General features: G+C 39.2%; 1 protein-coding gene and 2 non-coding genes across 6 annotated transcripts in view; all 3 read right to left on the bottom strand.

Annotated features, from left to right (window-relative positions):
- Positions 1-21671, bottom strand: part of ARL5B (ADP ribosylation factor like GTPase 5B) — a 403396-nt gene that overhangs the window by 376919 nt on the left and 4806 nt on the right. For all 4 annotated transcript variants that reach the window (XR_010751750.1, XM_066387419.1, XM_066387420.1 and 1 more), the window contains exons 2-3: positions 4462-4522; positions 2489-2636 (exon numbers count right to left, since the gene is read on the bottom strand). Coding sequence is in view for 3 of the 4 variants with exons in the window: in XM_066387419.1 (XP_066243516.1) it covers positions 2489-2636; positions 4462-4522 (209 nt within the window). In the remaining variant the exon portion in view is untranslated. The remainder of the gene's footprint in view (positions 1-2488; positions 2637-4461; positions 4523-21671) is intronic.
- On the bottom strand, positions 2045-2114 carry LOC136407406 (small nucleolar RNA U2-30). Its single transcript, XR_010751946.1, has one exon. It is a non-coding gene; the product is annotated as a small nucleolar RNA U2-30 (small nucleolar RNA).
- Positions 2260-2332, bottom strand: LOC136407409 (small nucleolar RNA U2-19). The gene has a single exon (XR_010751948.1). It is a non-coding gene; the product is annotated as a small nucleolar RNA U2-19 (small nucleolar RNA).

The raw sequence follows: 21671 nt of genomic DNA, 5'->3' as shown, positions 1-21671 counted from the left end.
GAAACAATTCAGAAATGAGATTAAATGGTGTTAAAAGTTATAGTAGAGAAAGTGATGCAAAATGAACCAAGACAGAAATGGTAAAATCAGATTATTCAGATGGCTTTAAAATTAGGGAAAGAGACAACTAGGGTAATCTGAGTAAGTATTAAGAAAGGCTTATAAAGGGATAAAAAAATAGAAAAGATAAATATAAGAAACAAAGTAAAGTTAGAACAGAAGTAATTCTGTAAGCTCAATGAGAGTAAGATGTTAGAAATGAGTCACCAACTGTAACTCCTTGTATTATCCATGGAGACTTGCCAGCTTTTGGATGACTTCTCAATGTAGAGATTTTAAGAAGATGACAAGGGTGAACTAAAGCCACCAGGGGAACATAGATAAAAAGATCTCTACCTAGAATCTAAGATTGCAAGTGCTGTGTGCTGTTTGGGTGCGCTGCAACGAAGGCCAAAGGTTCTTTGTAGTAATTTTGCTATTCTTGCAGAAGTAGTTTATTTATTTTATTTTATTTTGTATTTTTCTGAAGTTGGAAACGGGGAGGCAGTCAGACAGACTCCCACAGGCCCCTGACTGGGATCCACCTGGCACACCCACCAGGGGGCGATGCTCTGCCCATCTGGGGCGTTGCTCTGTTGCAACCAGAGCCATTCTAGCGCCTGAGGCAGAGGCCACAGAGCCATCCTCAGCGCCTGGGCCAACTTTGCTCCAATGGAGCCTTGGCTGCAGGAGGGGAAGACAGAGACAGAGAGGAAGGAGAGGGGGAGGGGTGGAGAAGCAGATGGGCGCTTCTCCTGTGTGCCCTGGCTGGGAATCAAACCCAGGACTCCTGCACGCCAGGCCGACGTTCTACCACTGAGCCAACTGGCCAGGGCCACAGAAGTAGTTTATTAAAGAAGAACATTTCATTCAAATTGCATCAGTAATAATGTACATGTTTCTGGACCCATGCCTCTAGGCCTTCTAGAGTTTCAGCAATTTCAGTTACCCTTTTGTAATGCTTTAAGAGTACATGAATCAGTAAGAATATATTTTGATCTATTCATCAGATACCTACTTTTTTTACACCTCCAGTTAACGATGAGCTTTGAAAAAGTACCAATAGCTATGCTGTTTGAACAGTCATAAAGTGAAAATGTTGTTCTCTTACTTTCCAACAAATTTTAGTTTCAGAATGTTACTTTATTGTAGAAATATATATATATATATTAACATATAACCGTAATATTTGCTTACTAACCTATTCTCTCCAGCAAATTAAAAGAAACTAAGTGCTATCTCAAGTGCTGAATATCTATGATATGCCACATTGGTTTGGCCGGGCATATACTGCACTAGAATATATGCACACATATATACATGCTATTACAACATCAATCTAGAAGAATGCATGCTTTTATTTAAAAAGGCAACTATTTACCAAAAAGTCCTTCTACCACACCCTCACCTCCTTTGCATCCCCACTCGCCCCTCCGAAAGAAAAAAACCCAATTTAAGAGGCTTCATTTCAGAAAAATTAACTATTTTGGTGTACATCTTTGCAAGGAAAATTATAGATGCAATTGTATATTAATATTTTCAAAGATAAGCCTCTCTCAACAGCACTGCATTTTAAAAAATCTTCCTCTAAGAATAAAAACAGAAATAGAAGATATTCTAGATTTGTTCCCCAGGTTGACTTTGAACTAATAAAATAATGAAATAAGAGACAGAAAACTCTAGGGTATGGTCTGCAAATCCATTCTTTTTTAAATTAAAATATAATCTCACCAAAATTTTGAATGTTATTTAAAACTCTTGTATTAAATTATGCTTAAAGTATTTTATTTCTCCTCTAACCAGGACCTCTTTTTATTTATAAAGCTGAGCTCTAGGGAAAGGTTATATAAAATTCACCCTCATGTCCAATTTTCCCAGTCGTGGAGATACTGTAGTAATATGGTGAGCGTAAGCGGAAAGCTTATTATCCTTAGATGAGTAAGCACTCACATCAGGACGGCTCCCACTACTCTTTCTACTTGTTTTTTCTCTTTTCTTTCAAGTCTGAGCTCAGATCAAGTGTAGAAACATTCATTATTACAAAGGTCAGTAGGAAAACATTTTCATCACTGTTCAGAACTGATCAGCCTTTCATACATATATGTCCTCCACCCCCCAAATCTCATTCATCCATCCGCCAAGCTCAGTCATTCACTGTCACCTTTACAAACATACACATGCACATGCACTTAGTGCTTTAAATTACTCTATGCTTTTGCTTCTCAGAGCTATAGAGATCATGTACCAGACAGACTGGCTGATCTTCTGACTTGGCTATTTTTAATCAATAAGTAAGGCCTTTCCTTTTTTATTTGAAAACCTCAAATTCCTTACCAAAAAAATCTTATTAAAAGACAACTGTCAATATGTCTTACATAGAGCCTGCTTATTTTCTGATTACTTTCTGGTTCTTTTCTGTAAAAAAGATTTAATAGTAACTTTTATATACCTCTGTGTTTGAGTAATACGTGTTCCAGGACGACCGCAGTGACTCCTGACCACCAATATCCCACATAAGAAAATGAGTGTTCTTCACAACTATTTCTTCAACATTGCTTCCAATGGTTGGAGATGTATGAACCACTTCATTCATTAAGCTGTTGAAAGACACCATAAAAACTCTTATAAATTTTAAGAACCTGAACAAGTTTTAATCTCAATATTTAATAGGACTCAATCTTCCTGATTTGCACCAATGACGGTAATCATTAGGATCAAAAACAGAACCTTACAGAACATTTGTGCAAACAAATATCTAAACAAAGCACAACTCCTAAAGAAAAACTGTTGTTTTGTTGTTGTTTTTCTTTTAATGGAATAAACTATAGGACTGATCTGGATAGAAGGGAACTCTATGGTGTGAGTTTGCATTTCTGTGGCCAAAATTTTAATACTTCCTGTTATCAGAGCAGAACCAATGCTCCATCCTAGAAGAGCAAGTTTCTAAGTGACTGTGACATCAATACTTGCAAAGTAGAAATCATGGAATAGTAGGCTATCCATATATTGAAGACTGTCTATGTGAGAAAATTGAGACTTTGCTCAGCCATAAGAATTACTTCAGACCTATTAACCTAAATTAACAAAATTTTAATTAAAATTAATTCTAAATATATTTAGCACACTAATGCTCATATCACATTTATTATCATAATCATTTTTTAAGTTATCTTAATTTATTCATTCAACAAATATGTATTTGCTTATAACATGCCAGTAGTGTGTTGTAAGAAGCTTGCAAATATCTTTTTTGGGTATTATATATACTTGACATAATGGCCAATGAATGTTTTAAAGAAAAACAAGTAGCTACTCAACTCTGAAACAACAGCCATAACTTAGCTTCGTAGCAAAGTAGCTGTAGAAAGCACTGCTTGAGTGAAGTATTTCTGGAGAGCTGTCAGCTGATATACTGAAGATGGGGTGGGAAGACATTAAGAGCCACACAATGGTGCGCTGTACTTATTAAAACTTGGTATAATGCTTGGGACATAGATCCACTTTTATTGCTTAACAAGGGTCATTTCATTGGCAGTAAAAGAATAATGGGATGTACTCTGACAAGGGGACTGATGGACTGTTAAAATGTCCTTAAAGTATTAATGTATTACTCTGAAAGTCCCAAGCAAGCTACTAAGGCAGTATTTTCAGGAGTGCTCTTCATTTCTTTTTTTTTTTTTTGTATTTTTCTGAAGTTGGAAACTGGGAGGCAGTCCGACTCCCGCATGCACCCGACCAGGATCCACCCGGCATGCCCACCAGGGGGCGGATGCTCTGCCCATCTGGGGCGTCGCTCCGTTGCAATCAGAGCCATTCTAACGCCTGAGGCAGAGGCCACAAAGCCATCCTCAGCGCCTGGGCCATCTTTGCTCCACTGGAGCCTTGGCTGCGAGAGGGGAAGAGAGAGACAGAGAGGAAGGAGAGGGGAAGGGGTGGAGAAGCAGATGGGCGCTTCTCCTGTGTGCCCTGGCCGAGAATTGAACCCAGGGATCCTGCACGCCAGGCCAACGTTCTACCACTGAGCCAACTGGCCAGGGCCTTTTCATTTCTTTTGATTTGACAAGTCTGCCAAAGCTATTAGGAGAGTAGCAATAGAGATAACAATCTATTTACATGAACCTTGGTGTGAGAATAACTAAGTGAAATGCACTTTATCACCTCACTCTAGCACTATATATATGCTTTATTTGTTCTAGTTTAAAATTCATTCATTCAAGGCCAGAAAAAGAGTTTGTGAAGGCTTTAGCAAACAGAGTTTATCTTACTCACTTTTTCAAAAAATTTGTGTTTGGTAAAATACAAAACCATATGTTCAAGTTTTTTCATTATATTATATAATAACACCTTATTCTTATTCATTATACAAAACTAGTTCCAGTAACTAAAATAATGAAAACTATTTAAATGAGCACCCATACTTACAATTGATAAAGAATGGTTGTTTTCCCTGCATTATCCAGTCCCACTATAATCACTTTGTGTTCTATAAAAAGAAAGCAAACCATAAACATTTAACACTGCTGCATACTACAACTACATGCTTTCAACAATGATTATTAACTTAGCTCTCTAATGAGACCCATTCACTAGATATTTGTTACTGGATTATCAAAATACAGAAAAAAGAGAACTTCATGATATTAAGACTGCCTGCCTTATGTGATGCAATCTATTATGGTATTCTTTATCTAGCTCTCCTACAAAGAAATGTGGGAGTCAGGAAAGAGGTAAGTAAGTACAGAACTTTGTCACTTATACCAAGTTCAGGGGGTGGGGGGAAATTCCAAATACTAGTCTTGACAACTCATTATAACTTAAAATGTTGTTTTTTTAAAAAGTGTTTTACACACACCAGCTTGCCATCTCTACTAATCAAATTAGCTTTTCCTCAAGTTGTTTATACACCTGGAAGTTTTTCCACCTTCATGTACCAAGGCTTTTTTCCTTTCACTTAAAAACCCAATTTAAAAAATAAATCAGAATATGTTTCCAGTCACTAAAAGACATACATACTATCAATCAGGTTTTCATTCCTTCCATTAATTTACAGATAAGTAATTACTTAATCTTTAACTTTTTTTTTTTTTCAATCTGGAGTTTACAACTCTTTGAAGTAGATACTGTTTAGCTCTTTGTACAACAGAAACCTCTCCATTCCACTCAGCCTTCTGGCATCATACACCAAAGCAATCACTTCTTTCAGAAGTAGTTTTTAAGGCCTAATTATTCTGTGCCACGTAGCAGCGTGGCTAGAAATTCTGGTTCTTGAGGGAGAATGGTGCAGAATTAAGAAAATAGACTCACCGAGAAAAGAGGAGAAAAGAGGATGGGATCAGGAGGACTCTTCAATGCTGATGGCAATATCCAAGTGCCCCATACCCAGTTTGCTCTATTATATTAGCCATATGCAAATCAAGAAAGTCCTTGATACAAAGTTACACATCTGAGGCAAAAACAGGAACTCTCCCAAGGCACAAACAAGAATCCTTCTACCATGCATAAGAAAAATTAACCAACATCTGAACAAAGGGTGAAAGGAAGGGCATGTAAATAGCTTCCAGCAACTTAAGAAAGCAAGTGAAGTGAGTGCAAATAGCTTCACAGCCAATATGTAGGGGGGGGGGGGGGCAGTTAGCCTTTCGCTAAGCCTCGAGTTTACCAAGGCTTTTTGCCACTTGCAGTCTACCACAATTCTGTTAAGGGATAGAGATTTTGAAACTTCCTTTGAACACAGAACAGAACACTTCAGAGATAATCAAATATCAGGTCATATTCCCACTCTAAAATGTTAATATTGCATCAAACAAGCCATAATTTATAGACAAGTTCTCAGGTGACAAACCATTTTTGTATCTTCTAATGACCTGCATGCCACAGGCACATAATATTGCAGGGCAAATGACACAGTCTTCTGGAAGGGCTTTTTTTTTTTTTTTTTTTTTTTCCTTTTTCTTTTTCTGAAGCTAGAAACCGGGAGAGACAGTCAGACAGACTCCCGCATGCGCCCGACCGGGATCCACCAGGCACGCCCACCAGGGGGTGATGCTCTGCCCCTCCGGGGCGTTGCTCTGCCACTACCAGAGCCACTCTAGCGCCTGGGGCAGAGGTCAAGGAGCCATTCCCAGCGCCCAGGCCATCTTTGCTCCAATGGAGCCTTGGCTGCAGGAGGGAAGAGAGAGAGAGAGAGAGGAAGGAGGGGGTGGGGGTGGAGAAGCAAATGGGCGCTTCTCCTATGTGCCCTGGCCGGGAATCAAACCCGGGTCACCCCGCACGCCAGGCCGACGCTCTACCGCTGAGCCAACTGGCCAGGGCCTGGAAGGGCTATTTTAACTATGGCAGAAGCTGCTTTGTTAAACAAAACAAAATTCATTTGCTTATTATAACTCACTATAATTCTCCTTTTCTGACTTTTTTGGTTTGTAGGCCATAATTTCTAGCGAAGCCAATCTTGAAGTGTTGCTCTGTTTTTCTCACTTACAGTTCTTCCTTACAGGACAGACAAGAGCATCCTTATCAGTGGAGCAACAATCACACCACCCAGCACTAAGCATTCTAAATTTTGGTGATGGCTGGAAACCACCTATCTGTAAACCGCCCAGTTTCTGTAAACCATGGGGGTTCTGAGGCTTTGAGAAGGAAGCCTAGTCTAGAGGTAGCTAAACATGGGTGCAGATACCCCTGCTGGGAGAAGGAAAAGGAAGAGTACCAGATGATTTATTTTACAGGTAACTTAAGTGAACATTTAGGTCCATTTGCAAACAGTTCTGCTCCTTGTATCACATTTGGTATTATGAATAGCAGTGTACTGAAGTACAGTGACAGTAAACCTATAAATAATACATGATTTTGAAAGATTGGTTCCCAATTTGAACTCAGGGATGACAAACCCTCAAACCCTCAAAGTGGATAGAGTATGAATTGCATTCAAGTTTCTAATCCTTGACCTGGCTGGTTGGCTCAGTGGTAGAGCATTGGCCCACTGGGTGGAAGTACTGATTCCCGTCCAGGGTACACAGGAGAAGCACCTATCTGCTTCTCCACCCTTCCCTTCTCCTTTCTCTCTGTCTCTCTCTTCCCCTCCCACAGCCAAGGCTCCATTGGAGCAAAGTTGGCCTGGGCGCTGAGGATGGCTCCATGCCCTCCACCTCAGGCGCTAGAATGGCTCCGATTGCAACAGAGCAACACCCCAGAGGAGCAGAGCATTGAGCCCTAGCAGGCATGCCAGGTGGATCTCGGTCGGGCACATGCAGGAGTCTTGTCTCTCTGCCTCCCTGCTTCTCACTTCAGAAAAATATATTAAAAAAATAATTAATCCTTGATTAAAGTTTTGTTTTTTTTTAAAGCAAGAGAAAGAGGCGAGACAGACAGGAAGATAGAGATGAGAAACAACAACTCATAGTTGCAGCACTTAACTTTTTCATCAAACGCTTTCTCATATGTGCCTTGACAGGGCGGGGTGGTGGGGCTCCAGCTGAGCCAGTGACCACTTGCTCAAGCCAGCGACCTCTGGACTCAAGCCAGTGACCATAGAGTCAGGTCCCTAATCCCATGATCAAGCCAGCGACCTTAGGGTTTTGAACCTGGGTCCTCAAGTGTCCCAGGCTGTCGTTCTAGCCACTGTACCACCACCTGGTCAGGCAATTTAAGGTCTTCAGATTCCTTTTTCCCCTCATTGGCAGAGAATTCTAGCAATAAAGACACAACTCTCTTATGATGATGGTACAGATACCTATCGCTCAGGTAAACTAAGGCCTAACATCAACAATCTCACTCTATGTAATGAAATATCAACAAAACAGAAATAGCTAAATGCTTTTAAATGCATGAAATAACCAAGGTTTTATTTTAAATCTTTTATTTGAAAAATCTCTTTAACATTATCTATATAGTAAGAGTGAAATCAAGGTCAAAAGTCATTTCCAAAGAAACTCAAACAAACCCCAACAAGAACAAAACAGAAGTCGTTTGTAGTCTGTTGCATAACTGTAATTCTTCTTCCTTCAAATATCTCCATTGTACTAACTGCTACGTGAGTATGTCAATGACCAGAGACATCAGTTCACAAATGTTAGTGAAGTTTTTAGCTATTTAAAGAAAAATATGGGCAATGACATATATTCTCCTTCTTGTAAATATGTTGCTTTAAATGTCTACAAGTGGTGTCTAGGTAAGAAAATTATAAAGTTACTTAAAAATATTATTGAATCACAGTGGTCTATCAAATTTTCACGTCAATACATATAAAAGCATAAGTAGTATATGTAGTTAGTGGTATCTGATGTTGCTTGATGTTAAAAATGGGCTCTTATGCTTGAAACTCATTAACTTAGGGGTACTTGTTTGTACTGCTGTGTTTCTGGTGGGGCATAATCACAAGCCATATAGCTTATGTGTTGAAATAAAAAAAATCAACTAAACTATTTAACTGTCAGTGATATCTTGGAGAGCAGCTTTGATAAAAGGAATTTCCTTCACTTGTCACAGTAAACAAAAGCAGATATAGAAAGATGCTTATAAATTTGTACTGTTTGTATTACCTAACAATTTTTACTTGTTTACCTACTAAGTGTAAAAAAAGAAATTCTCAAAATCTATCAGTCATGGCATAAGTCAGTCACAATTAAGGTAAAAAAGAATCTATCTCAAAGGTCAAATTTTAAAATCAGCTGCCAATCAGATACATCATACATTTAATTTTTTTTTTGCGAGAAAGACACACACACACACACACACACACACACACACACACACAAAGAGACAGACAGACAGAAGGGAGAGAGATGAGAAGCAGCAGTTCTTCATTGCAGCACCTTAGTTGTTCATTGATTGCTTTCTCGTATTTGTTTTGACCAGAGGGCTCCAACCAAGCCAGTAACCCTTTGCTCAAGCCCGCAACCATGAGGTCATGTCTATGATCCGATGTTTAAGCCGATGAATCCATCCTTAAGCTGGTGAATACATGCTCAAGCCAGTGACCTCAGGGCTTCAAACCTGGGTCCTCAGCATCCTAGGCCAACACTTGATCCATTGCTCTACTGCCTGGCCAGGCTAACATCATTTTTACTTACAGAACAGGGAGTAGACATTTCCATTTTACTAGAATTGAAATTCCTGAAGTTATGAGAGAATCATACAACTGTATACCTTTACAACTTCAGCTGACTCTCAACATTTATATATATAAGCCATATGTTAACTTCTAACTCCTCAAACTAGTCTCCAAGAAAATAAAATTACTTAGTTGGTAAACTGAAACAGTTAACTTTAAGTAGGGCAAACTGTAACATAGACAATACTAAATTTAGTATGTCATTACAGAATATAAGCTACCCATGCTTGGGGAGAGGAATGTGCATGTTGGGACTGGGGTGTGTACAATTTAAAAGCCTTTGTGGATAGCCAAATAATTTTAGGTTAAGACATTACCAAAACTATCAAAGTTACGATGAATCAAAATGTGTATGTTTTTTTTTTTTTTTTTACTGGAACAGAGAAAGAGTCAGAGAGAGGGATAGATAGGGATAGACAGACAGGAATGGAGAGAGATGAGAAGCATCAATCATCAGTTTTTCATTGCGACACCTTAGTTGTTCATCGATTGCTTTCTCATATGTGCCTTGACTGCAGGCCTTCAGCAGACTGAGTAACCCCTTGCTCGAGTCAGCGACCTTGGGTCCAAGCTGGTGAGCTTTTTGCTCAAGCCAGATGAGCCCGTGCTCAAGCTGGCGACTTTGGGGTCTCAAACCTGGGTCCTTCCGCATCCCAGTCCGACGCTCTATCCACTGCGCCACCGCCTGGTCTGGCTCAAAATGTTTTAAAAACATGTTTGCACACTATGAGATAGTCACCTTGGGTATCACAATCTCACCCAGGAGACTAGGCTGTACCTCTCCCCGCAACAATAGCCTTAAGAGGGCTCCCAATGTTACAAATCTATGCATCCCCAGAGCCTGACAGAAAGCACGTTTATTTACATCATATGAAGGAAAAGGCCCAATCTCAGAGCTTTTGTTTAATTGTGATCAAGTGTTTGCACAACAGTTTCTCTGCAGTCCTGCCAATAGTGTTTGTTCCTCTGGATCTGCTAAAAAGTTGGCTCATAGTTTTTTGTAAGAAGGGCATAAAGACATAAAGATTATATAGGATGAGGTGCAAAAGAAAATTAGTGCCCTGGGCCCTGGCCGGTTGGCTCAGCGGTAGAGCGTCGGCCTAGCGTGCGGAGGACCCGGGTTCGATTCCCGGCCAGGGCACACAGGAGAAGCGCCCATTTGCTTCTCCACCCCTCCACCGCGCTTTCCTCTGTCTCTCTCTTCCCCTCCCGCAGCTGAGGCTCCATTGGAGCAAAGATGGCCCGGGCGCTGGGGATGGCTCCTTGCCCTCTGCCTCAGGCGCTAGAGTGGCTCTGGTCGCAACATGGTGACGCCCAGGATGGGCAGAGCGTCGCCCCATGGTGGGCGTGTGCCGGGTGGATCCCGGTCGGGTGCATGCGGGAGTCTGTCTGACTATCTCTCCCTGTTTCCAGCTTCAGAAAAATGAAAAAAAAAAAAAAAAAAAAAAAAAGAAAATTAGTGCCCTGGACGGTTGGCTCAGTGGTAGAGCATCGGCCTGGCGTGCGGAAGTCCCGGGTTTGATTCCCAGCCAGGGCACACAGGAGAACCGCCCATCTGCTTCTCCACCCCTCACCCTCTCCTTCCTCTCTGTCTCTCTCTTCCCCTCCTGCAGCCAAGGCTCCATTGGAGCAAAGATGGCCCGGGTGCTGAGGATGGCTCTGTGGCCTCTGCCTCAGGCGCTAGAGTAGCTCTGGTCGCAACAGAGCGATGCCCCAGATGGGCAAAGCATCGCCCCCTGGTAGGCATGCCGGGTGGATCCCGGTCGGGCGCATGTGGGAATCTATCTGACTGCCTTTCCGTTTCCAGCTTCAGAAAAATACAAAAAAAAAAAAAAAAAAAGGAAAATTAGCAACAGCATTTGCCATTTGCTTATGGACAAATACAGGAGGTTCTCAGGGTATGATAGTTTTGAGTTTACGACACTCACTCCCATAAAAACTTAAACTGAGACATGAGTGCTTTGGCTTATGCCTATAGCATTGTACTTATGGACTATGTGGGTGAACTAGTTTGGTTGCACTGTGGAAAATTACACAGTAACATGACATATGAGTGAGGTTGTTGGTGCTGGTGTTTCCTGGTATGCTCACCTACGCCATTTTGGACTGTTACAAGCACAAGTGTTTCATTTGTGTTAGGCTAAGGTTTGTGTAAAGCCAGCGGCCAGGGCCACTATCACAGCCGCCTGGCCCATGCAGGTTCGCATTAGATTCGGACAGTTGGTAAAGAAACAACGGAGCCAAAAACTGATGGGCCATCTTCTTTAATTCTAGCTTGCACCCGGCGGGCAAGTAAAAACACACACTGGGCTCCAAAACCCACTCAAATTCAGTGCTCACAAAGCTACTGACTTATCCGAGTTTCCTAGAATCAAAGGTTTCTAGCTCACCAGACTTATTCACCTCTGTTCCCCATGTCCTTCCTTCTCCCTGCACAAACTGCACAAACTGGCTTCTCACTCAACACTTCGCCATCTTGGCTGCTTCTCCTGGCTTCTTCCACGTGGCCTTTTTTTGCTCTCTCCTCTCTAATGCTAATCTCAGGAACCAAGAGCGCAAGCTCCCGTTCTGCCCCATTTTATAGTGTAGATTCAAAACCTTTAATCTAATATACAAAATAGGGAAGTCTCTGATACAAAGTCACTTCTCGGAAGCATGATGGGATTGTACCACCCCACATCAAAAAGGGTGGGAAAGGCTTAATCCCAAAACCAAGCCCCAGGCTACAACGATCCTGCATGCCCACAGCCCACCCCCAACACACATTAATATCACCTGGGCGACAACCTCCACGTGGGCAGCGCCATTTTTAACAAAGTGAGCATAATATATTTTATCTGCCCAACAGTGTGTTTTGACTTAAACCAAAATTCGGATTGCGTCACTGTTGCATGAACGAAACTATGTCATAATCCAAGGAGCTCCTGTACAGGTAAAATATGGCTAACAAAAAAAATGTTTGAAAAGAGTTTATCCCTTAACCCAATTAAAACAAATTTTTTGCTAAACTCAATTTGTAGTTTTAGTAGAGATACAAAAACAAAACATTTTGTAGACTAACAAAAGAGAAAAAATGTTTAGTAAAGCAATAAATCTCAGTGTTAACAAATTGTAAAATACTGTATTAACATTTATTTTACATTGTTAAAATGTGATAAAATTATGAAGTTTCAAGTTTGAGATATAAGGTAGTCCAAAAGATATTATGAAATAGGGACTGCAACTTTCTAAATATACAATATCTGCACTAACACAGATAACAAAAGCAAACAATATGTAAACAACTATATAACTAAACAAATAATAAAAAATGCTCTAAATCACCCAATTTCATGGCTTAGCAAGTTTGGTATATCTCATACAATGAAAGTAAGACTGAATTATTACAAGGAGTAGGTAGTAAAATTTTCAGAGGATGTGATGTCAAAATCTGAGACCTGAGGCCTGAACCCAAGGAATCTAGCTCTTGGAGATAAAAAAGCCTTAAAACACTAACTCTGTTCTATATTGCATTGATTATTATTATTATTATTATTTTTTACACAGGCAGAGCTAGACAGGGACAGACAGACAGGAACGGAGAGAGATGAGAAGCATCAATCATCAGTTTCTCGTTGCGCCTTGCGACTTCTTAGTTGTTCATTGATTGCCCTCTCACATGTGCCTTGACCGCGGGCCTTCAGCAGACCGAGTAACCCCCTGCTGGAGCCAGCAACCTTGGGTCTAAGCTGGTGAGCTCTTTGCTCAAGCCAGATGAGCCTGCGCTCAACCTGGCGACCTCGGGGTCTCGAACCTGGGTCCTTCCGCATCCCAGTCCGACGCTCTATCCACTGCGCCACCACCTGGTCAGGCTATATTGCATTGATTATAAAATCATAAAATATTACAGCTTGGAACAGACTTCAGAACTTGAGATCTATACCTTCTCTCCCTATTCAGCAACAAATGTGCTACTTATAAGGCATCTCTGAGGAATCTCCTTCTCTAAAAACATAAACTACTAAACTGGGCCACCTTGCTTATTTTATAGAAAAGGAAATGAAGGTCCTATTATGAACTCAAATAATGTGTTTTGGTAAACATGGGTAAAACTAGCACTTGTCTCCCAGTTTTTTCTACTATAAAATATGAACTCCCCTCCCCAATTCCTCAGGTGCTTCCATTCCCACCTCTGTACCCATATTCCAGGATGCAAACTTTTGTTAAAAGCAACTGTATAAATCTGATGATTCAACAATTCAACGTTTATTGAGTTCATTATATACATGACCGTAATTATTTGTGACTAAGACAAATAAGGCAAGATCTCTACCCTCAAAAATCTTAAAAGCGCCCTGGCCGGTTGGCTCAGCGGTAGAGCGTCGGCCTAGCGTGCGGAGGACCCGGGTTCAATTCCTGGCCAGGGTACACAGGAGAAGCGCCCATTTGCTTCTCCACCCCTCCGCCGCGCCTTCCTCTCTGTCTCTCTCTTCCCCTCCCGCAGCCAAGGCTCCATTGGAGCAAAGATGGCCCAGGCGCTGGGGATGGCCCTGTGGCCTCTGCCCCAGGCGCTAGAGTGGCTCTGGTCGCAACATGGCGACGCCCAGGATGGGCAGAGCATCGCCCCCTGGTGGGCAGAGCGTAGCCCCATGGTGGGCGTGCTGGGTGGATCCTGGTCGGGCGCATGTGGGAGTCTGTCTGACTGTCTCTCCCTGTTTCCAGCTTCAGAAAAATGCAAAAAAAAAAAAAAATCTTAAAAGCTGGGGATATAAACAAGCACTTACAATACAGGATCATTAGTACAAAGGAACAGATAGAAGTGTCATAAAGTAATATTCTTCAGGATAAGTGAGATATAGATTCCAACTCTTCAGCTAAGGAAATAAAATGTCAATAAAAAAGGAATATTCTAGATTGTCAGTTTGTTTTTACAGGCATTATGGAAATTAATCCCTACAATCATTCTATGAGAAAGTGATATCATGCCTCATTTCCCAGATAAGGAAACTGAGTCTTAGTTTAAATAACTTGCCTAAAGTTATATTGTTGGGAAGTTTGGCTAATAGTCTCCCAACTTGATGCCTTCCACCTCAGGAAACAAATCAAATCTTACAATAATAATAATAGCTTACTGGATAGACAACCCTCAGGTAAACAACGGGATTAAATACAGATAAAGAATATTCCAAGGTCAAAGGCCAGGTTGAAGAACCTAAGGAAAACGACCAAAGATCCTTCCCTTTCCCCAACTCACTGAAAATAAGCAATTTTATAATATGACTTAGGACACACTAACTGAAACAAGATTCACAAAACAGTACTTTTACTTTTTGTTTCTATTTTAAAATATTCATTCCTTTTTAAAATGCTGATCCTACTAAATTGACTATGTAAATTTACTAATAGGTTATGTTGGGTAATTTGGGGGGGACGGGACTGTATGGCCAGGAGCCACCATCGTGGCCATTCACATGCAGGTTCCCATTGGATTCGGGCAGACAGTAAAGAAATAGTGAAGCCAAGAACTGGTGGGCCATTAACTTTAATCTTAGCTTGCACCTGGCAGGCAAGAAATACACACGGTAGGAAAACACTTCCCTTTCCATTCAGGGCTCCCAAAGCCACTGACTTATCCAAGTTTCCTAGAATCAAAGTTTCTACCTCACCAGCCTTACTCACCTCTGTTCTCCATCTCCTCCTCTCTGCACAAACTGGCTTCTCCTTAGCACTCCGCCATCTTGGCTGCTTCTCCTCTCTTCCATGTGGCCTTTCTCTGCTCTCCTCACTAATGCTAATCTCAGGAACTGAGAGTGAGCAAACTCCCAGACTGCCCCATTTTATAGTATAGAAATCAAAACCTTTAATCCAATATACAAACAAGGAAGTCTCTGATACAAAGTCACTTATCTGAGGCATAATGGGATTTCTCATGAAAGTGCACCACCCCACATCATGCAATCCATCAAGGATGTGGGGAAAAGCTTAGTCTTGAAACTAAGCCTTAGGCTTTAACGACCAGGCCTGCTTACAGCCTGTCCCCCACACCCAATACAAACTATAAGTGAGCAAACCTATAAATATCATATTTACAAACTTATTTGACCAACATTCCACCCCTTTTGCTCACTTCACAATCTAAAGCACACGTATTCCTGCACAAGGAAATTAAGCACATTACACAAATTACAACATGACAAATCATACAATTTCAACAATTACAAAGATTCACTTCACCAGTCTCTGAGCACTTTGACAAAAGTGCAAATGCCCTCTGACTTCTTTCTAGCCATGGGGAAAGCTTTTCGGGACAGGGCAAGGGCCTCCAGCAAAGCCATCCCCCACCCCCATCAGGGTATTTCATGTTGTCCAAAATTAGTAGACCAAATTTCAAAGAGAAAATATGAAAATCTCACTGCTTTCACAGGTTATATATAATTGAACACGAAAAAGAACATGGCTGATTAGAAGCCATCTCAGAAAAGGGTACAGAATTCTAAATTTTTAAGAAATTTTAAAAATAAAGGAATCCCTTAGCTAAATTATGACGGTCTGAAATATTCACAAAGAACTAGACTTCTGTCCCCAAATCCTGTTTCCACTCTAAGAAATTAATTTTTTGTGATTTGACCTTTATATGTGTTCAGTTTATGTCCTAAAATGGACTAAGAAACTGTGTAATACCAAATGATACTATTAATAAAATGAAAGTCTATAACGATGATACAAGGATTTTAGAACCTTATTCTAATCTATCATGTAGCTACATGTATTAACATTTGATAATAAACTAAATTACTAAAATATGTAAGGTCTCAGCCATGAGAAAACAGAACCATGTGAAATAGACTAAAAACGCTAATAATAATCAGCTGAAAAAAACTAGCGTTTGCTATTCTTTCCTTATTCGGGTCTACATATTCATGTGAACACTCACTTTCAGGAATGAACCTTATCAAGAGTAAATCGAGAAGTCGTCTTATTGATGAGAACCTGGAATCATGCCTAAAATGAAAAACAGCAACATACAAACCTGACTTACCCAAACTTTCCAAGGAGATGCATGGCCATTGTTCACATTAGTGTTTGTCAGTCATTGTCATGATTTAATTTTATGGATACCTTACAATTTAATTTTATCAATAAATAATATTGTTATTAAGTATGATATCAAGTTTTATTCAATGTACCTATAGTTTAACTAAGACTTAAAACTTTAAGTTTATTAAGTTAGTTTTAGGGAGCGTTGTGGAGTGAAAGAAGATGTAGTGTCTGTCGAGGACTGAGAAAGGCATGTTGAGATGGTTTGGACGTATAGAGAGGATGAACGAAAGGAGATAGACGAGGCAAGTATACAAAACGAGTGTGGATGGGAGAGTTGGAAGGGGTCGACCTCAGTGAACTTACATCAATCAGATTGAGGATGTTTTTAGCAAAGGCCAGCTTAGGAGTACCCTAATTAAGTTAATAACAATGTACTTACCTATATAGTTGAAGTTTAAAAAATTTGGTTCTCAAAAGAAATTTCAATCGTACTGTTGATATTTGGCTCTGTTGACTAATGAGTTTGCCGACCACCGTTCCAGACAAAGGGATCACAAGCCCCTCCTTACCCACCCCAACCAGTATGGGATTTGGTCTATAAAATCAGCCACAGAATGGTAGGGACTTTCTACATGATTTGGGATTGTGCCCCGTGTAGCTAGCTGTCTAATAAACTCCTAAAAAATTCATTTGGACTTGGTGTCTCTACGTAACACACGGATTTAAGTACATTACTTTACAACAACAACAACAACAAAACTGAGAGAATGCACCATCATCACCATCACATTATAAAAATGTGTTCTTTAGTTTGAAGAAAAATTATGCTATATGGAAATTTAAACCATCAAAAATAGTAAAATGAGTAAATATAAAATTTTATCCTCTTAAAACTTTAAAGAACATGCAACTGTTTACAGCAAAAATTATACTACTGTATTGTGAAGTTTATAACATTTAGGTACAATACATATGATATATAACTTGTGTGGTTATAAAGGACAAGGAAAGGGGGGAGTGTAACTATATAGTTTCAAAGTTCTCACATTACTAATTTTAAGTAGATTGCAAAAAAAAAAAAAAAAAGTAGGAATGTATGATGCAATCTCTTGAAGGACCATGGAAATAATGCAAAAGGACAATGTAAAAATAGCCAATAAAAAAATAAAAATGGGCCTGACCAGGCGGTGGAGCAATGGATAGAGCATTGGACTGGGACACAGAGGACTCAGGTTAGAAACCCCAAGGTCACCAGCTTGAGCACAGGCTCACCAGCTTGAGCACAGCATCACAGACATGATCCCCATGATCGCTGGCTTGAGCCAGCTCTGCCACTCGCTCTGCTGTAGTGCCCTGGTCAAGGCACATATGAGAAAGCAATCAATGAACAAGTAAGGAGACCCAATGAAAAATTGATGCTTCTCATTTCTCTCCCTTCTTGTCTGTCTCTATCTGTCTCTCTCTCTGACTCTGTCACAAAATAAATAAATAAATTAATTAATTAATTAAAATGGAATCCTAAAAATTAAAAGTTAACCCAAAGAAATAAAAGAATAAAGAGAATAAAGTAACAACAAAAAGCAGAAATTAAACAGGAAACAAATAATAAAATTGCGTATTTTAACATCTAGCTATATCATAATTCAAACTACATCAGTAAATTAGACTAAACATTCCAATTAAGAGGAAGAGAATTTGCCTGACCAGGCAGTGGCGCAGTAGATAGAGCATTGGACTGGGATGAGGAGGACCCAGGTTCGAGACCCCGAGGTCGCCAGCTTGTGCGCGGGCTCATCTGGTTTGAGCAAAGCTCAACAGCATGGACCCAAGGTCGCTGGCTTGAGCCAGGGGTTACTCGGTCTGCTGAAGGCCCATGGTCAAGGCACATATGACAAAGCAATCAATGAACAACTAAGGCAGGGGTCCCCAAACTTTTTACACAGTGGGTAGTTCACTGTCCTTCATACCGTTGGAGGGCTGGACTATAAAAAAAACTATGAACAAATCTCTATGCACACTGCACATATCTTATTTTAAAGTATATATAAAAAAAACGGGAATACAATATTTAAAATAAAGAACAAGTAAATTTAAATCAACAAACTGACCAGTATTTCAATGGGAACTATGCTCCTCTCTCTGACCACCAATGAAAGAGTTGCCCCTTCCGGAAGTGTGGTGGGGGCCGGATAAATGGCCTCAGGGGGCCGCAGTTTGGGGACCCCTGAACTAAGGTGTCACAACGAAAAACTAATGATTGATGCTTCTCACCTCTCTCCGTTCCTGTCTGTCTCTATCTATCCCTCTCTCTGACTCTCATTCTGTTTCTGAAAAAAAAGAATTTCACACCAGCTTAAAAAAAATACACAAAAACAAGATCCCACTAAGAGATATACAGTAAGATACATAATATCTGAACCAGTCTAACGATCACTTTGTGTTAATAAACATTTAAAGAATATTGCAAATATATATTCTTTTCAAGAACAAATGGTACATTTATGTAAACAGACTATATAGATGGACTGTAAAAGTCTTATTTCTGACCACAATGAAATTAGGAATCAATAATAAGATAACTAGAACAATAAATATTTGGAAACTAAACAACACATAAAAGTAATCCTTAGTTCAAACAAATCAAACAAAAATAAAAAAACTATTTCAAACTGAATGATGAAATATATTAAAGTTTGTAAAACAAAGCTAAAGCAGTATTTAAGAGGGACATTTTAAATTTAAAATGTTTATAGATGAAAGGAAAAAGAGACAAAAACATTCAAAGTAAGTAGATGGAAGCAAATAAACAAAATAAAACATAAATAAAAAACAGAGAAAATTAAAATCTTTTCTTTAGCCTGACCTGTGGTGGCACAGTGCATAAAGTGTCAACCTGGAACACTGAGGTCGCCAGTTCGAAACCCTGAGCTTGCCTGGTCAAGGCACATGGAAGTTGATGCTTCCTGCTTCTCCCCCCTTCTCTCTCTCCTCTCTAAAATGAATAAACAAAATCTTAAAAAAAAAAACACATGAGATGATGCTTCCCACTCCTCCCTGCCCCTTTCTCTGCCTCTCTATCTTTAAAAGAAAATCGATAAATAAAAACATTAAAAATTTTAAATCTTTTCTTTAAAAAAAATTATAACAAAGAGTCCTGATACACTAGATTTCAAAATTTACTATGAAATAGTACAGTAATCATGGTGTAGTATAGTATGGCACAGGGATAGACATACAGATCAACGCAAAAGAGATAAGAAATATATCATTTCCATTTCAACAAAGGCTCCAAAGCAAGTCTTCCGTAAATTACACTAGAACAAGCAGCTATCCATGTAAACAAATAATGAATTCCAACCCCTCTCATATCATAGACCCAAAATAATTTGAGACAGCTTATAGGTGTAACATATAACAGCTAAAGCTTCTAGTTGAAAGGAACAGGACACAGAAAGCAACAGCTACTAGAAAAAAATTGAGAAATTAGACTATACCAAATTAAAAATTTCCACTGAGGAAAAATTCCCATTAGGAAATGAATAGGGAATCCACAAACTGGGTAAAATATTCACAAAACATAAATCTGACAAAGGATTCAATTCCAGAATACAGCCTGACCAAGCGGAGAAAGTAATCATTGAGCAACTAAGGTGCTGCAATGAAGAATTAATGCTTCTCATCTCTCTCTTCCTGTCTGTCTATCCCTCTCTCTGACTCACTCCGTAAAAAAAAAAAAAAAAAAAAAAAAAAAAAAAAAAAAATCCAGAATACGTAAGTAATTATATATAGTATTTTAGACAAGAACATTTTTTAAATGGACAAAATACATGACCATTCTGCAAAGAAAGATATACAAATGGGCAATAAGCACCTAAAAAAGTGCTTAACACCAATAGTCAACAGGGAACTGCACGTTAAAAGCAAAATGAGATAGCACTACACATCTAACAGAATAGCTAAAGTTAAAAACCAATGTTGATAGGGATGTGGAACAGGTAGAAGTGTCAAATATTGCTAGTTAGAGTATAAAAATGTTATCACTACTTTGGAAAACAATCTGTTTCTCATAAAACTAATCATATATTAACTTTATGACCTAAAAATTATACTCCTAGCTATTCACCTAAGAGAAATGAAAACATGTCTACAAAAAGTCTTAATGGTATTTACAGTATTACAACTCATCACGCTGCAAATGAATAAACAAAACGTGCTATATCTATACAATGGAATTACTTAAAAGATTTATGGGGAAAGCTTGTAATGTAAAAGGATAATATAAAAATAAATAGAAACAGAAAATTAGGGAAAAGAAGAAAGGTTGAAAGAAACTTAATGACATAGCATTATGAAATAATGCCACAAGAATTAAAAAAGTAAAATTAAGCAAGAAAATTGTTTTTATACATTAAAAATATAACTGAATGAAAATATTAAATAGGAGAACGATAAGACAAAGAAAATATCCCAGAAAATAGAACTAAAAAAAAAACCTAGTTACACAGAAAATACTTGATAATCAATTTAATACCATATGATAAATCTAAAATATATATTTTTTAATTTTCCTAGAACCAAAGAAAGTACAGCTTTATATAAAAAAGGTCCAGATTGCCTACCACAGTAAACAAACAAACAAGCAAACAAATCAAGGTACAACTCTTTCACATTTAAGAAATGCCAGAGACAGACAATTCTAGTCTACTGGATAGAAAATACTCATAAGAATAATACTGGTCTTCATAACAACACTGGAAGCTGGAGGACGATAATCAATACTTTCAAAATTCTGAAAGAAATGTCTTATAACTAAGAATTCTATACCCAGCCCAATTACAAATCAAAAGTGAGGAGAGACAACACATTTTCGGGCATTTGAAATTGCAAAATGTTATCACTTTGGACAACCTTGCAGGAAATTTCTGAAGGATGTGCTTCATTAAAATAAGGGCAAAGAAAGAAGGACATGATTTCTAATAAAAAGTAAATTCCTAGAATGATAGCAAAGACAAGTCCAGAACGGGTGTGTACCAGGCACAGAGGGAAACAATCCAGCAGGAAGCAGAAAGGAACACTGAGGGCATGGGGAAGAAGGATAAATTATCATATTGGTGCAATATAGGAAAACTTGTACAGAGAATTTTTGAATAACACCAGATGCCTTAGTCCAGGGGTCCCCAAACTTTTTACAGAGGGGGCTAGTTCACTGTCCCTCAGACCGTTGGAGGGCCAGACTATAAAAAAAACTATGAACAAATCCCTATGCACACTGCACATATCTTATTTTAAAGTATAAAAACAAAACGGGAACAAATACAATATTTAAAATAAAGAACAAGTAAATTTAAATCAACAAACTGACCAGTATTTCAATGGGAACTATGCTCCTCTCACTGACCACCAATGAAAGAGGTGCCCCTTCCAGAAGTGTGGCGGGCCGGATAAATGGCCTCAGGGGGCCGCATGCAGCCTGCGGGCCATAATGTGGGGACCCCTGACTTAG

This window comes from Saccopteryx leptura, chromosome 5 (assembly GCF_036850995.1).
Source record: "Saccopteryx leptura isolate mSacLep1 chromosome 5, mSacLep1_pri_phased_curated, whole genome shotgun sequence".
Taxonomy (NCBI): domain Eukaryota; kingdom Metazoa; phylum Chordata; class Mammalia; order Chiroptera; family Emballonuridae; genus Saccopteryx; species Saccopteryx leptura.
The sequence above is the reverse complement of the archived record's forward strand: the minus strand, read 5'-3'. Positions and strand labels throughout refer to the sequence as shown.